Here is a 16,885-nt window from a genome sequence, read left to right on the forward strand (position 1 = left end):
TCGTGAAACTCACCTGGATCAGTCCCAGGCATCTTTCAAAATTCATATATGGGCACATTAAATTCCTGTTCATAGACTGGACTCATAAATGTCTCCAGATAAACTTATTGCGAATCGGGCACCCGGGTGGCTTAGTGGTGAAGCCGGTGACCACATACGTATGCCGCGTTGTGGTGCAGACGGCGAGGGTTCGAGTCCCGGCCCGTCACCAATCTGCCGGTGTGTCTTCCCCTGTATCTTTTCCCCATTTCCTGTCTCTCTCCACTGCCCACAAAAGCTGCTGTGGCCAAAAATGCAAAAAAAAAAACCAAACTTATTGTGAATATTTTTTTAATGGGTTAAAAAAAAAAAAAAAAAAACATGGAGTGGTTCTCTAAAGGACTTTGAGACTTTAAGAAAACAGAGACATCACCTACTGAAGATAACGAGCTCTGGAAGACGTCCAGTTAATGAGAAGGCAGCTGCTTCCAGCCGTTCAGCACAGCAACTCAGCGTCGACTGATCCGCCTCAGGAAAATATGGAGCTACAGATCTGCTCAGATCTCGTAGTTAGAGAGAAACTATCAAAAAGTTAACGCTTAGCACATATTTATATATATGTATATTTACTGTATTTTGGTTCAAGCTGGTTTCTGCCAACAACCTGAAACCAGACCGCTGCCTTTTTTTTACTCTCATGGCTTCCTGTCATCCCCTCAGATCCACACGGCCTTTGACCTTTTCAGCAACAAGGAATTTGTCTTTTCCTGTTTACACCACAAATGGGAATGTGGCGTGTTCTGGCAGATCATTTATAATACTCATTAAGGGCCTCCAGAGGTCAAAGAGTATGACTTTAACGACCATTTCCATTGCAGTGTTTTTTTTTTAATGTATTAGATCAGCTTTCAGCCTCAATAAGACCAAGATTTGGTTTAATGTCATTTATATAGCACCAGGTCACAACAACAGCCTTATACTGTAAGGTAAAGACCCAGCGATATTAGAGAAAAAAACCCAACAACAACAACCAGAAGAGCCCCTACAAGCAGTACTTGGTGATGATTGGAAGGAAGAACTTTCTTTCTAACAGGAAGACGCCTCCAGCAGAACCAGGTTCACTGAGGGGCAGCCATCTGCTGCAACCAGCTGGGGGTGCGGGGTAAAATCCCACCGTAGTGTGAGCCTATAGCAGCGTAACTAAGGGATGGTTCAGAGTCACCTGATCCATTCCTGACTATCAGTCTAATCTTAAAAGTGGAGATGCCTGATATCTGAAGGCTCTGCCTCATTTCTACTTTAAAGAACCACAAGTAATCCTTTCAGTCTGAGAGCGAAGAGCTGCGCTGGGATTATCTGACACTGGAGTCATGAAGGTATGATGGGACCTGAACATCCAAGAGTTATATGTTCTTAGAAGGATTTTAATTTCTGGAGGGACTCAATGAAGAGAAGCTAATGTAGGAGAAATATGATCTGAATTTCTAGTCCCCTGTTTGGTTTTGCGTTGTGGATCAACTGAAGCCTTTTAAGGGAGCTACAGTATTCCAGATGGTCATTTTATGAGTCACTGACTGGTCAGAGTGTGTTGTTTTTTTGTTTTTTGTTTTTTTTTTGTTATTACCAACATGTGATTGAACAGAAGTCCATTTTCCTGCAATTAGTTTTTGTGAGAAACTGCGTTTTCATTCACTTTGATTTCAAAAACCATCGTTGGGTTTAGGTGACCTGATGAACTGAAGCGTTAGCACCAAAGAGTTCTGAACTGCTCACCACAGAAATAGCCACTGTTACTCAGAGCTTCACTGCTCTTTGGTGTAGGTACTGGTGGTGGCTGTTGTAGAAGTGATATGAGGTCTTATGAATCAGCCACTAAAGGCTCTGGATAAGTACATTTGGTGTGCTTATACTGTGTTGAGATTTTACAGAAAATAACTGGTTAAAAAAATGAGGACAGGGAGACAGTGGTGAGGTGTGCAGTAGGGTGAGATGGGTTCAGAGTAGGGGTAGGTATACATCAGGGTTTGGCTCTGAGCCCTTCCTTGTTTGCTATGGTGATGGGCAGGTTGACAGATGAGGTCAGGCAGGAGTCTCCATGGACTATGATGTTCACAGACAACATTGTGATCTGTAGTGAGAGTAGGGTGGAGGTGGAAGAGAGCCTGGGGAGGTGGAGGAAGAGGAATGAAAGTGTAGAAGCAAGACAGAATACATGTGTTTGAATAAGAGGGAGACAGGTGGAAGTGAAGCTGCAAGGAGCAGAGGTAGTGAAGGTAGATGAGTTTAAATACCTGGAGTCAACCATCCAAAGCAACAGACAGTGCACAGGAGAGGTGAAGAAGAGAGTGTAGGCAGGGTGGAGATGAGTGTCAGGGGTGATTTGTGACAGAAAGGGAAGGCTTACAAGATGGTAGTGAGACCTGCTGTGATGTATGGTTTGGAGATGATGGCACTGACAAAAACACAGGAGGCCGATGTTAAGGTTTTTACAGGGAGTGATCAGAATCGACAAGATCAGAAATGAGTATATCAGAGAGACACCTCATGCTCAGCAGTTTGGAGACAAAGTTAGCGAGGAAAGGCTGAGATGGTATTGAAATGTGCAGAGGAGGGAGAGCGGATATATTAGACAAAGGATGTTGAAGATGGAGCTGCCAGGCAGGAGGTAAAAAGGGACACCTCAGAGGAGGTTCATGGATGTAGTGAAGGAGGACATGTAGAGAGTTGGTGTGACAGAAGAGGATGCTAGGGATGGGGTGAGATGGAGGAAGATTATCCGCTGTGGCAACCTCTAAAGGGAGCAGCTGAAAGATCAAGGAGAAATCCAAAAGTCACTATCCTTTTGTCTTTGTAGATGTTATTGGAGTACAGCAGATCGTCCTCGGAGGGCAAACAACTTGTCGAGTTTCTTTCTCACAGGGAGGCTGAAGTCACGCTGTTTGTCCCTCATAATGCCGGCTTCAGCCCAAATCAGGTGAAGTATAAACCCACCCTTTATTATTTCTTAGATTATTAAAGGGTATCAAACCTAAGTAAGTCAGAAATGTTTAATGGTAAACTTTTATAGTTAACTTAATCATAAGTTGCTATTATAACTGTTAAAAGTAATAATATAGTAAGACAGGAAAAAATTAAAAAATTAAGATAAAATTAAAAGGTTTTACATAACACCTAAAAATCCAGACAGGACATTTCAAAGAAAATAATAAAAACAATTAATAAGAACACAGAAGTCCCAGGAATTGAGCCCTGTGGAACTCCACAAATCTTATTGGATCAATCAGATACGTGGATACCAATTTGTAATAAAGCAGCAAATCCACAGTTCAGTTTGGTGACTTGACAATATTCAAAGTGAAGGAGAGGCAAAAGTGTTGAAGGCTGAAACACACATGTATTAGTGCAACTGCAGGGTTTACAGTCAAAAATGTTGGCACCCCTGAAATTTTTACAGAAAATGAAGTATTTCTCCCAGAAAATTACTGCAATCACACGTTTTGTTATGCACACATTCATTTCCTTTGTGTGTACTGGAAAAACACAAAAAAGAGGGGGGAAAAAATCCATATAATTTCATGCTAAACTCCAGAAATAGGCGAGACAGAACTGTTGGCACCTTTTCAAAATTGTGGGTAAAAATCTTTTTTTCAAGCATTTGATACTCATTTAAACTCACCTGTGACGAGTAACAGGTGCGGGCAATAAAAAATCACACCTGAAACCAGACAAAAAAGAGAGAAGTTGACTCAGTCTTTGCATTGTGTGTCTGTGTGTGCCACACTAAACATGGAGAACAGAAAGAGGAGAAGAGAACTGTCTGAGGACTTGAGAACCAAAATTGTGGAAAAATATCAACAGTCTCAAGGTTGAAAGTCCATGTCCAGAGATCTTGTTGTTCCTTTGTCCACGGGGCGCAACATAATCAAGACGTTTACAGTCTACGGCACTGTAGCTAACCTCCCTGGACGTGGACGGAAGAGAAAAATTGAAAGGTTGCAACACAGGATAGTCCAGATGATGGATAAGCAGCTCCAATCGAGTTCTAAAGAATTTCAAGCTGTCCTGCAGGCTCAGGGTGCATCAGTGTCAGCGCAAACTATCTGTTGACATTTGAATGAAAGGAAACACTGTGGCAGGAGACACAGGAGGACCCACTGCTGACACAGAGACATAAAAAAAGCTAGACTGCAGTTTGCCAAAATGTACATGAGTAAGCCAAAATCCTTCTGGGACAATGTTCTTTGGACAGATGAGACCAAGATAGAGCTTTTTGGTAAAAACAGAATGAGGCTTTCAAAGAAAAGAACACAGTACCTGCAGTCAAAGATGGTGGAGGTTCAAAGATGTTTTGGGGTTGTTTTGCTGCCTCTGGCACTGGATCCCTTGACTGTGTGCAAGGCATCATGAAATCTGAAGATTACCAAAGGATTTTGGATCGCAATGTAGGGCCCAGAGTCAAAAAGCTGGGTTTGCATCCAAGGTCATGGGTCTTCCAGCAGGACAATGACCCCAAACATACTTGAAAAAGCACAAAGAAATGGATGAAAACAAAGTGCCGGAGAGCTCTGAAGTGGCCAGCAATGAGTCCGGATCTAAATCCCATTGAACACCTGTGGAGAGATCTTAAAACTGCTGTTGGGAGAAGGCAGCCTTCAAATATAAGAGACCTGAAGCAGGTTGCAAAAGAAGAGTGGTCCAAAATTCCAGTTGAGAGGTGGAAGAAGCTTGTTGATGGTTATAGGAAGCAGTTGATTTCACTTATTTTTTCCAAAGGGTGAGCAACCAAATATGAAGTTGAGGGTGCCAGTAATTTTGTCCGGCCCATTTTTGGATTATTGCATAGAATTATATGAATTTTGGCTTCTTTTTTTTTCTGTTTTTTGTGTTGTTCCAATACACACAAAGGGAATAAACATGTGTATAACAAAGATGTGTAATTGCAATAAGTTTCTGGGAGAAATACTTCATTTTCTGTAAAAATTTCAGGGGTGCCAACATTTTCGGCTATGACTGTAAATTCACTGTTCACCACACAGTGAGTACAAACTGGTAAAACACAAGTGGAAATTTGTGTTGTTTTGTTTTTCTGATTAAGGTAAATTAGATCTACATTTGTAGCCTGAGTTTCTGGATAATATTTAAAATTGTCATATGCTCCTTCACCACTTTAATCTGCGAACCCTGGAGAGTTCACTAGTATTTATTCACCGTGTTACTTATTTATTTTTATCTGAGTTAAAGCTGAGTCCATAAGGAAATGAAAAGCATTTGTTGCAGTATCCACATTAGTATCAGTAAACAGATATTAAACCTTTTTCAATATTTTTGTATTAAATTAAAACAGCAGCGAGCTGTGACACAGCTGTCAGTGAAATCTCATCAGATTCTTTTTTGTTCGTGTTTAGACTTTGACTGGAAGAGACCTCGAGTTTCACATCTCAGCCAATCACAGCAGACGGCCATTTAAGGAGCTGAAGCACCAGACGGTCATCGCATCGAGGCTCGGGGTCAACCTGACTGTTACCCATGGCAACAATGAGGTTAAAGGACGGACACACACACACACACACACACACACACACACACACACACACACACACACACACACACACACACACAGTTCCTTACAGGAGGGTAAGAAAAATGTGAGATGTTTTAATATCAACATAGTGAAAATTCAATACAAACTGTGTGTAAAGAGAATTATATTTGACAAAAAAATTATGTTCATGTCATTTCTAAAGATTATCAAATTCAGTGTTAGCTAATGTTACTTTTAAAAGTAACGTTACATTATAGGATTGCGGCTTTTATATGATCAGTTATTTAATTACTTTTACAAATAACTTACTGTTAAGTATCCCATCCCTTTTGTTTTGGCTAGAGAAAAAAAGAAAATCCCAAACACAGTTGGAGTGTTTTTGTCTCCTTCCAACTCCTTGGAACCAAACTGCTTTTGTGGAACGTATCCAGTTCTGCGGTTTATGTCGCTCAGGTCAGCCAGCGAGATGGCGGCTGGCTGTGGGAAGTATTCATGTTATTTTGTGTCTGAGTGATAATAAGTGTCTTTCAGAGCTCTGCTTTGCATTTTGAAGCACAGCTCCACAAACACTGGTGGTGAGCTCCGAGACCGCAGCTGCTTTTAGCTAAAACTGTCACTGTGATGGGAATGAACGAGCTTACTACTGCTGCTGCTTATGTGATGGAGGAGATGCTACCAGTATGGTGAAGTCAACACACTGAGGCTACACATGACCAACATGCAAGCTAAATGTAAAGGGGTGTTTATTTTTGGTAACACAGAAGTACTCTAACAAGTTACTTTTCTGGGAGTGAAATGTTACAAATTACTTTTTTTATTGCAGAAATTGTGAAATGTGAGTTTTCTCCTTTTTCTACCTTTACAAATGCTTCTGGATTTGACAGAAATGTGCACATACAGTACACACCACTCATAATAGCTGTCATCTTCTGTAAGTGCTCTGCGTTTGTGTTCAGTCCTATCCTATATTTGCACCAAAAAAAAAAAAAAATCAACACTCCCTCATTGTATAGTGAGTTAACATTGCTTTCATCTCCTCCACCACATAAACAGTGACAAGCTTGTTAATTTCCCTCTGAGTGACAGTTTAACTACATGCTGTGTGCTGTGTGTTTAGCATTCTGGCGGTTCTTCAAACTGTGCGGCACAGGTTCTTAGCATCTTAGACACTTAATATCAACCTGGCACAAAATAATGTGAATATTTAACATACGTAAAGGCCATCCTCTCTGCCATCACTGTAGCTGACGCCAACCTGCTTGTTGTATGCCGTACTTGTGGATGCCTTCCTCACTGCTTCAGGTCTCAGAGTCAGAGGGAGATAGAAATACTGTAAACACATCAGGGATTTTCTTTTTTTTTTGGCAGAGAAACAGAAACAGGGAAATACTGCATCGTATTAAACAATAAGAGAGATTTGGAAAAAGTCACTGGATAAGAAGCGATACTGGTAAACTGTCAGGCGACTCAGGAGGGGAAAGCAGTGCTCTACTCACACAGTTTATGGGGTGCTGCTGACTTCAACTGAGGCTACAGTTGGGCGGTGGAAGGAATACTTCAAGGACCTCCTTAATCCCACAGACACGCCTTCTGTAGCGGAAGCAGAGTCTGGGGATGAGGGGGACGACTCACCCCTCACTGGGGGGTGAGGTTACAGAGGGTAGTTAAACAACTCCTTGGTGGCAGGGCCCCTGGCGTGGATGAGATTCACCCTGAGTTCCTGAAGGCTCTGGATTTTGTAGGGCTGTCTTGGTTGACACGCCTCTGCAACATTGCGTGGAGATCTGGGGCAGTACCATTGGATTGGCAGACCAGGATGGTGGTCCCCATCTTTAAGAAGGGAGACCGGAGGGTGTGCTCCAACTATCGGGGGACCACACTCCTCAGCCTCCCTGGTAAGATCTATGCCAGGGTATGCAGGGTCCCTCCGTTAGTCGAACCTTGGATTCAAGAGGAACAATGCATTTTTTTTCCTGGTCTTGGAACACTGGACCAATTCTTCATCCTCTTGAGGATATTTGAGTGTGCGTGCGTGTTTGCCCATCCAGTCTACATGTGTGTTGTGGACTTGGAGAAAGCAGTCAACCATGTCCCTCAGGGTATCCGGGAAGGTGGGGGGGGGGGCTGTGGGAGTATGGGGTGTCTGGCAGGATGTCAGGATTGCCAGCTTAGTGACTTTGTTGCTAGATTTAGCGGCTTTTCAAACCCCGCTGGTGACTTTTACTCCAAAAAGCTACTAGCGCCAAATTAAAGACTTTTCCTGGTGATGTCAACAACTTTTGGAAAATTATGGAAACCTGAAATCCTCCGCTGTCGCCGTGTTTTGTGTACATACAACCTTCGTACTGCATCCGTTTGCACGCTTTGGCATCGCCTGGATCCCCAAGAATCCCTGGCTGCAGGTAAGAGGGGGCCGCCATACCGCAACTTCATAGCATAAGTTGGTTTGTACCGTAAGTCATGTGACCTTAATAGCAGAAGTGGGTCTTTTACGTGCGCTTGCAGAAGTCGCATTGAGAAGGTGGGCCTGTTGCTGTGATACGTCAGCGCATATGTCTATGGATTTAATCCTGCAGGTGGAATTTTGTTCATTCAGTCTGTCACAGTACTGGATGTACAGGAGTACACACAGGAGGAAGCACTTTCCAGTGAAGTAGACTTCACCAGACTGGCTTTTTAAAGAATCAGTAAGCCTTTTGCTATTTTTGCTCTGTATCTTTTCTATTTACATTTTAATAGCACAGCTGGGAGTCTTTTGTTATAGAGGGAAAAAAGCATTAATTTATTTGAGGAGCATTATTATTTAAATATGCCAATAGTTGATTTTTGAGCAATTTCTAATGTACATCTACAGCTGAATGTTAATAAAAATGTCTGTGTGACATTTGGGACATGTAGCTTTGACTCAGAAGTGCCTTTTTGTTTATACCTTTTGGGAAGAAAACATATCGAGATATATATCGTATATCGCCATTCAGGTAAAAAATATAGAGATATTACTTTTGGTCCATATGGCGGCGCGCATAGTCGCAGCGGCTCAGTGCTCTCCTTTTCGGTGCTCTGTGAAATTGTGTATGTTGTTATGTGTGCTTCAACTGTGGCTCAACACATCACCATTATGTCGGGCGGACATTATAACATACAGACGGCACGAACTCCTACATATAGGAGCACAAAGTGAGCAGGCGGTTATGGCTGACTTCCTCCACTCTCACAACATCCCGGTGGACATCGCCAGACCACCTGGCTCTTTGTGGTTCATCATCCCTGTGAGGGGGGGTCGCAGACGGAGACGGCGCAGAGAAAGGAGGCAGAAAAGAGGCGGCAGAGCTGGCGTTTTGGAGAGGCTACGTAAACGGCCTCATAGACCTCCGTTACCCAGTGTTTTCCTCGCCAATGTAAGATCACTCCCGAATAAAATGGATGAGTTGAGACTGCTGGTGGCTACAAACAGGACCGTGAAGGACTGATGCGTTTTGCTCTTCACTGAGACCTGGCTTCATTCATCCATTCCTGATGCAGCCATCGAGCTAGCCGGCAGGACAACGCACCGGCATGACAGAATGCGGACCTCCGGTAAGAGCAGAGGAGGGGGTGTGTGCTTGTATGTAAACAACAGCTGGTGTACAGACAGTATGACTGTGAACAGCCACTGCTCCCCGGACCTGGAGTACATGACTGTTAAATGCAGGCCCATCTATCTGCCCCGTGAGTTTACAGCTGTTTTGATCACTGTTGTTTATCTTCCCCCTGATGCTAATGCTAACTCAGCTGTTAGTCTCTTACATGACACGGTTTGCAGTCAACAGAGCAGATATCCTGAGGCTGTACACATCATTGCAGGAGACTTTAACCATGTCGATTTAAAGACTGTTCTACCCAAGTTCCATCAGAATGTTAAATGCCCTACAAGAGGGAACAACACACTGGATAAAGTCTACTCTAACATCAAGCTGGGTTTCAGGGCTGTGCCACTGCCACATCTGGGCCAGTCAGACCATCTGTCCCTGCTTATGATTCCAGCATACACCCCCCTCAGCAAAACTGCTCTTTCTACATCTAAGACTGTTCAGACCTGGCCTGAAGGTGCCTCTCAACAGCTGCAGGACTGCTTTGAAACAACTGACTGGGACGTATTCAAGCACCAGGACCTGGAGCAGTATACCTCGGCTGTTCTGGACTACATCAAGTTCTGCACCGACACTGTAACTGTGGACAAGAATATCCGGGTTTTTCCAAATAGAAAGCCATGGATGAATGGAAAGGTGCAGAGCTTACTCAGAGAGAGGAACATCGCCTTCAGAGCTGGTGATGGGGTGCTTTACAGCGCTGCCAGAGCCAACCTGAAGAGGGGCATCAGGGAGGCCAAGGCTGTGTATAAGAGGAGGATTGAGGACTGTTTCCAGAGCCACGACTTCAGGCAGGTGTGGCAAGGGGTTCGGCATATTTTGAACTACAAACCCAGCCTGTTAGTTGATCAGCGTAACATCAATCTGGCAGAGGAGCTGAACAGCTTCTTTGCACGCTTTGAGGTACAGCAATCAGAGACAGCCATCCAACATCCCTCAGCAGGCAGCAGCAGCATCCTCAGGCTGCAAGAGCAAGAGGTGAGGCGTATGCTGGAAACTGTGAACCCCAGGAAAGCTGTGGGGCCCGATGGTGTCTCTGGACGGATACTGAAGGTCTGTGCGGCTCAGCTGGCTGGTATTTTTACCAGCATTTTTAACCAGTCCCTGAGCCAGGCTGCTGTCCCTTCCTGCCTGAAGTCCTCCATTATCGTCCCCATCCCCAAGAAGAACACTATCAGAGGTTTGAATGACTACAGGCCAGTAGCACTAACACCAATTGTTATGAAGTGCTTTGAAAAGCTTGTCCGGGCTCACGTCATCTCCAGTCTCTCTCCCAGACTAGACCCCCACCAGTTTGCCTACAGAGCCAACCGGTCCACAGAGGACGCCATTGCCACAGCCCTCCACTCTGCCTTCTCTCACCTGGAGCAGGGGGGGAACTACGCTCGGCTGCTCTTTGTGGACTTCAGCTCGGCGTTTAACACCATCCTTCCTGGCAGACTGGTGACTAAACTGTCAGATCTGGGGATACCACGCTCCACCTGTCTTTGGATCAAGGACTTCCTGACAGACCGTTCCCAGAGGGTAAGAGTAGGTCCCCACCTCTCTTCAGCCATCAGCCTCAGCACCGGCTCTCCACGGGGCTGTGTGCTGAGTCCCCTACTCTTCACCCTCTACACACATGACTGCACCTCCATACATGCCAGTAACTGCATCATTAAGTTTGCGGATGACACCACTGTGGTGGGGCTCATATCAGGCGGGGATGAGTCAGCATACCGGGACGAGGTGCAGCGGCTGTCAAGGTGGTGCAGTGAGAATAACTTGATCCTGAACACCACTAAGACAAAGGAGATGGTAGTAGACTTTAGGAGGACAACACATGTCATTCAACCTCTGTTCATCGAGGGGGATGAAGTGGAGCTGGTTTCAGATTTTAGGTTCCTGGGAGTACATCTGCAGGATGATTTGACCTGGAGTATCAATACGACCAGCATTGTCAGGAAGGCCCAACAGAGACTGCATTTCCTGAGGGTTCTTAGGAGCAACTATCTGACCCAGAATCTGCTGGTGTCCTTCTACCGTTGCTGTGTAGAGAGCATCCTGACCTACTGTCTGTGCGTGTGGTTCAACAGCTGCACAGCAGCAGACAGGAAAACACTCCAGCGAATCATCAACACGGCTCAAAAGATCATAGGCTGTCCCCTGCCCTCCCTCCAGGAACTGTTCAATGCCCGCTGCCAGAGGAGGGCACAGAACATCCTCCAGGACCCCTCACACCCTGGACACTCCTTGTTTCAGCTACTGCCATCAGGCAGACGTTTCAGGACAATGAAGGCCAGAACAAACAGACTGAGGAACAGCTTTTATGCCAGAGCCATCATTGAACTGAACTCTGTGTGGTTTGGACAGTGATGTGGGGTGGTAGTGCTGACTGTGTGCGTGCGTTGGTGTGTGTATTGGGGCTAGATTCGTCTTAATTTACTATTGTGCACTGTATTTTAGTAATCATTTTTATCACTCATATTTTTATTATTTTATTATTTATTGTCTGAGGCACCTAGAAAGGAATGCATTTTAAATTTCGTTGTGCAACTTCTGTGTACAATGACAATAAAGATTCTGATTCTGATTCTGATTCTTCAGCCCTGAGTCAGACTCGTTTCCTGTGGGTGTTGGACTTTGCCAGGGGCTGCCATAATTTTTATGGACAGAATTTCTCGGTGTGGCCAAGTGGTGGAAAGCTTTTTCAACGTCTTACATATCCATGTAAACTGAGATCATTTTTGAAATGTTTCCGTCTGAACGCTTTACTTTTTGTTATGTTCTCATGTAAACAGGGCCTAAGTCTGAGGCCATGGTCCTGCTGCCCCAGGTGGAGGAGTTCAAGTATCTGTGGGTCTTGTTCATAAGTGACGGGAGATTGACAGGTAGATCAGGGCTGCGTCTGCAGTGATGAGGACACTGCACCGGTCTGTCGTGGAGAGGAGGGAGCTGAGTGTGAAAGCGAAGCTGTCGATTTACCGGTCAATCTACACCCCTACCCTCGTGTATGGTCACGAACTTTGGGTAGTGACCGAAAGAATGAGATCATGAATACAAGCAGCAGAAATGAGCTTCCTCCAAAGCAGTGGTTCTCAAATCCAGGCCTCGTGGCCCAGTGTCCTCCAGGTTTTAGATGTGTCTCTGCTTCAACACACCTGAGTCAAGTATAGAAGTCATTAGCAGGACTCCGGAGAACGGCGAAGGTAATTCAGCCATTTGATTCAGGTGTGCTGGATCGGGGACACATCTAAAAGCTGCAGGACACTGGGCCACGAGGCCTGGATTTGAGAACCACTGCTCCAAAGGGTGGCTGGCCTCTCCCTTAGAGATAAGGTGAGGAGTGCAGCCATTCGGGAGGGGCTCAGAGTAGAGCTGCTGCTCCTCCACACCAAAAGGAGCCAGTTGGGGTCCCTCTGGACGAGCTGGCGGAGGTGACTGGGAGAGGGAGGTCTGGGCTTCTCTGCTTAGGCTGCTGCCCCCACGACCCAGCCCCAGATAAGCAGAAGAAAATGAATAACACACTCATTGCTTTTCCTGTATATGGACCAGTTCACCCACCACGTGCTCATTTTGAGCCACGATTATTGTCGGATTCACTCAACATTAATTATATTTACAAACCAAAAAAGTTGTATTTATTCACAGTGTACTGATAGAAAGGATAACGGTACACTAACTGATAATAAAATAAAAAATAACCTGAAGTAATCCTTCACATTTCTGTGCGTAATCACACTGTGTGGCATACAAAGTATTTTACTAAGATCATAAAATATGATGTGAATATTAGCACAACAAAACTAGAGATTTAACAACATAGTTTAAACTTTGAATGTTCAGTAATGTTACAAATGTAACAGTGAAGGTTCTTTTCCTGCCATCCTTTTTATAAAAACCTCTTATCGTGCTTTAGTCATTTTGTATTGTTTTTATGCACCAGCCTCACGCTTACAGCTGAACAGGTATACTTAAAATGTGCTGCCATGTTTACTGTGGTTGATTTTTGATCCCTCAGAGCTCAAAACTGGTGAACAAGAGATTGCTGCTGGAGTGGGACATTGCTGCTGTAAACGGGATCATCCACACCATCGAGGCCCCGCTGACGGCACCTCCCCCACCGGTGAGTGAGGATGATTTAATGCAGAGCAGCTGACATCTGCAGCATCAGCTGCTCTGCACCCCTCTGAACCGGCATGTGTCAGATGTTCACGTGGCTTCAAACGTCATGCAGCAGCATGACTTCAATTTTCTGCACAGCAGTTCAAACGGCCAAAAAAAAAAAAAAAAATTAGCTTGCATATCATCAACATGCCAACATTTATAAACAGGGTAGGACTGTATGGTAATGTCTGTGTGGGGAAAATGTCGAGCTAATGTTACTGTCATCTTTAAAGTTGCTATCAAAAGGAATCCACACTGCTGATTTAACTTGTCTTTTCAAACTGAACCCACTCAGTGAACCGTTAGAGCTGTAGCCTCAAAGAGCTTTGAAAAAGTTAATAATTATATGTTGAAAATTTGACTAGTAAGTCTTTAGCTTTTGTTGACTTAAACTAACAAAAATATACACATAAACTTATTTTCTTCAAAACACTAAAACTGAATCAACTACTAAATGATAATCAGGTGCCAAATTAAAAAGTTTAATCACAAGGTACGTCGTTAAAATGTCTTTAAAAAGCTATTTTTAAACAATGGCTCCAGTCATCAGGATAACAAGTCAGTGAGGTGTTTCCTTAGGTTTTTGAAGGGACTTCAAAAGATTCACACCTTCGTCCCTGTGATGATAATAACCCATGGTTGATTCACACCCTGGCTCATGTGACCCATAATGACTTACATGATTACAGGATGGGTCAGTGACTCTCAGGTCAGTGACTCTCAGGATCACCTTCAACCCCTCTAAGGGTTGAACACTCTCCATCACAACAGTGGGTGTGGCTGTGGGAGCTTGTTTCAGGTTGGGGGGCTGGGCAGCTGATGCAGCAAGTGTGAGTTGGGGTAACAACTGCAACACCGATATGAATATGAAAAACATCTACAGTATATAAATCGTATCTGCTGTTAAATGTTCATTGGATATGCATGTTTTCATATATAATGATGGTCCTTAAAATGAGTCACTGCATTACCATTTTCTTGTGTTGTTGTTGAACTTTGCAGTAATTGTTGTAAACAGGCAGCTTTTGGTGGCTGCATGTCGACATGTCGTCAAGGACCTAACCAGACCTAAACAGCCTAAGACTGGCTTAGAGCTGAAAATATCATTAGAACGTGAAAGATTTTGAACACGGTTAAATGAAACGTCCCTTTCATGTTGTAGTACGTGTGTTCCTCAAGCTCTGATACTCTGCCAGAGGCCTGGGAGTTTGAGGGTCCTGGGCAGTATCCTAGCTGTTCCTAGGACTGCACTTTTCTAGACAGAAACCTGCGATGTTGTGCTTGGAGTCTGCTGGAACCACTCTTCTACTTTGGGGATTACAGCTCCTAATGGTCTTATTATCACTGGGACCATTTTGGACTTTACACATCTGCTCCTTCAGCCCCGGGTACCTCTCTATTTTCTCATGCTCTTTCTTCCTGATGTTCATGTCTACTGGGATTGCCACATCTACAATCTTCTGCTCCTTGTCAGTCACCACCATGTCTGGTTGGATGGTTGGTCAGCAGCTGCTTTTTAATCTGAAACACCCTGTTGTTCTCAGCCACCTTCAGTGGTGTCTCTCATTGGGACCACATGGAGACTTTTAGTCCATATGTTGCACAGATGTTCCTATACACTATCCCAGCCACTTGGTTGTGCTTCTTGTTGTATGCTGTCACAGCTTGCATTTTACATCCTGCTACTTTGTGCTAGCCTCTTTCCGGGGCACCTTTGCACAGCCTGAAACTTGGGTCGCGTTGGCTGTGGTCCAGCCCTTGTGTAATTTGGAATACCTCAGCCTTTTCTCCTTGTTTTCCTTCCTTAGGAATTGCTTCTTGACAGCCATCTTTCCACTGAAACCATAATAAGCACATCATGTTTTATGATAAGATAAGATAGTGTTTATTTGTCACATGCGCAGTTATACACAGTACAATGCACAGTGAAATGTATTTTGTACCTGCAACCATATGTACACACACATATAAATAAGAAGAATAAAAATAAGTAATTCACACTATACACTGTATACTATACACTATATACACTTTACATGGAATTATAGAATATTATAATATTTACATTGTGCAATAATGGTCCAGTTAGGGCTCAGAGTTGAGCAGACGGATGGCTTGTGGGTAAAAACTCTTCTTCAACCTTTCAGTCTTAGTCCTCAGGCAGCGGTAACGCCGGCCTGATGGGAGCAGGGAGAAGAGAGAGTGTCCGGGTGTAGAGTGTGGGTGTGGGTGATCTTAGTTAACTGAATCATCTGCTGGTCCAGATGCATCCATTGGGTCCTGTGTCAGGTCTTTGTGGGATTTTTTTTTCCTATTTCTTAAGGACATGATTTTCAGATTCTGTTCATCTGTTGTAGATAGTTTCTCAGCCCTGGCACTTCTTCTTTTGTCCTCCACTTATCCAGTTTCTTCACCATGATGAGATACGCCCAGTTTTCAACTAATAGGGTTTCAGAAATCAGCTTGTTGGTGCAAAAATACTATTTTAGGCCTGTCAAACTCAGTTATCGTTGGAATTTTTCATTGAGTCAACTAAAGACATGGGAACAAATTATGTGTTTCTGTGACAGGCCAATAGTAACAAAATCCCTAAAGATACAATTTAAAATTGGTTCTTGTTTCTGTTATGTGTAGAAACAGCACTGGTTCATTTTTTATGCTTGAATTAAAAAGGCCAGTGTTGACAAACAAAAAGAAAATAGTCAGGTACAAGGACTAGACTGAAAATGTAAAAGCAGCCAATGTCCAAAGAAAAACTTTGAAGGACCTTCAGGAAGCCTGAAGAACAAATGTTCAAAACCACTTTAAGAAATTACTAGAAAGCAAAATTTAAAGAAATGAGGAGGGGCTTATGCACAGCACTATACATCACAGACAGCTGACTTTAACGTCACCAACACTAAGGTCGTGTGTTCGTCATGATGGCATCAAGTGTCCCCAACTTCTACAGGCCCATTTAGCCACATGTTAGCCAACACCTTCTCTGGATGATCTAAAAGAGTCAAAATTCATGAGTGGGGTATTTACTCCTGTTATTGGAGATGTAGAACAAAAATGTCTAAAGCTTTTTTTAACCCCAGACTGTATTTCAGACTCGACTCTTCTTCTTTCGGCCGATCCCTTTAGGGGTCGCCACAGCGAATCATCTGCCTCCATCTCACCCTATTCCTAGCATCCTCCTGTGTCACACCAACCCTCTGCATGTCCTTCATTAAATCCATGAATCTTCTCTGAGGTCTTCCTCTTTTCCTCCTGCCTTGCAGCTTCATCTTCAACATCCTTTGTCTACTATATCCACTGTCCCTCCTCTTGCACATATCCAAACCATCTCAGTTCCATCTCTCTAACTTTATCGCCAAACTGCTTAACCTGAGGTGTCCCTCTGATGTACTCATTTCTAATCCTGGTCATTCCCAGTAAAAACCTTAACATCTTTATCCCTGCCTCCTCCAGCTCAGCCTCCTGTCTTTTTATCAGTGCCACTGTCTACAAATCATACATCATAGCAGGTCATAGCAGGTCTCATTACCATCTTGTAAACAGTCTCTTTCACTCTTGCTGCTATCCAAACACACAGTCTTTGAGCTGT

The 16,885-nt window shown here is 43.9% G+C and overlaps 1 protein-coding gene across 1 annotated transcript in view; it reads left to right on the forward strand.

The window, feature by feature from the left end:
• The window catches only part of stab1 (stabilin 1), a 156,362-nt gene that overhangs the window by 102,376 nt on the left and 37,101 nt on the right, over positions 1-16,885 (forward strand). Inside the window, exons 65-67 of the mRNA XM_030729061.1 lie at positions 2,834-2,953; positions 5,385-5,519; positions 13,151-13,255. Of these exons, the coding sequence (XP_030584921.1) occupies positions 2,834-2,953; positions 5,385-5,519; positions 13,151-13,255 (360 nt within the window). The remainder of the gene's footprint in view (positions 1-2,833; positions 2,954-5,384; positions 5,520-13,150; positions 13,256-16,885) is intronic.

Source organism: Archocentrus centrarchus, chromosome 5 (assembly GCF_007364275.1).
Source record: "Archocentrus centrarchus isolate MPI-CPG fArcCen1 chromosome 5, fArcCen1, whole genome shotgun sequence".
In the NCBI taxonomy this organism is placed as follows: Eukaryota; Metazoa; Chordata; class Actinopteri; order Cichliformes; family Cichlidae; genus Archocentrus; species Archocentrus centrarchus.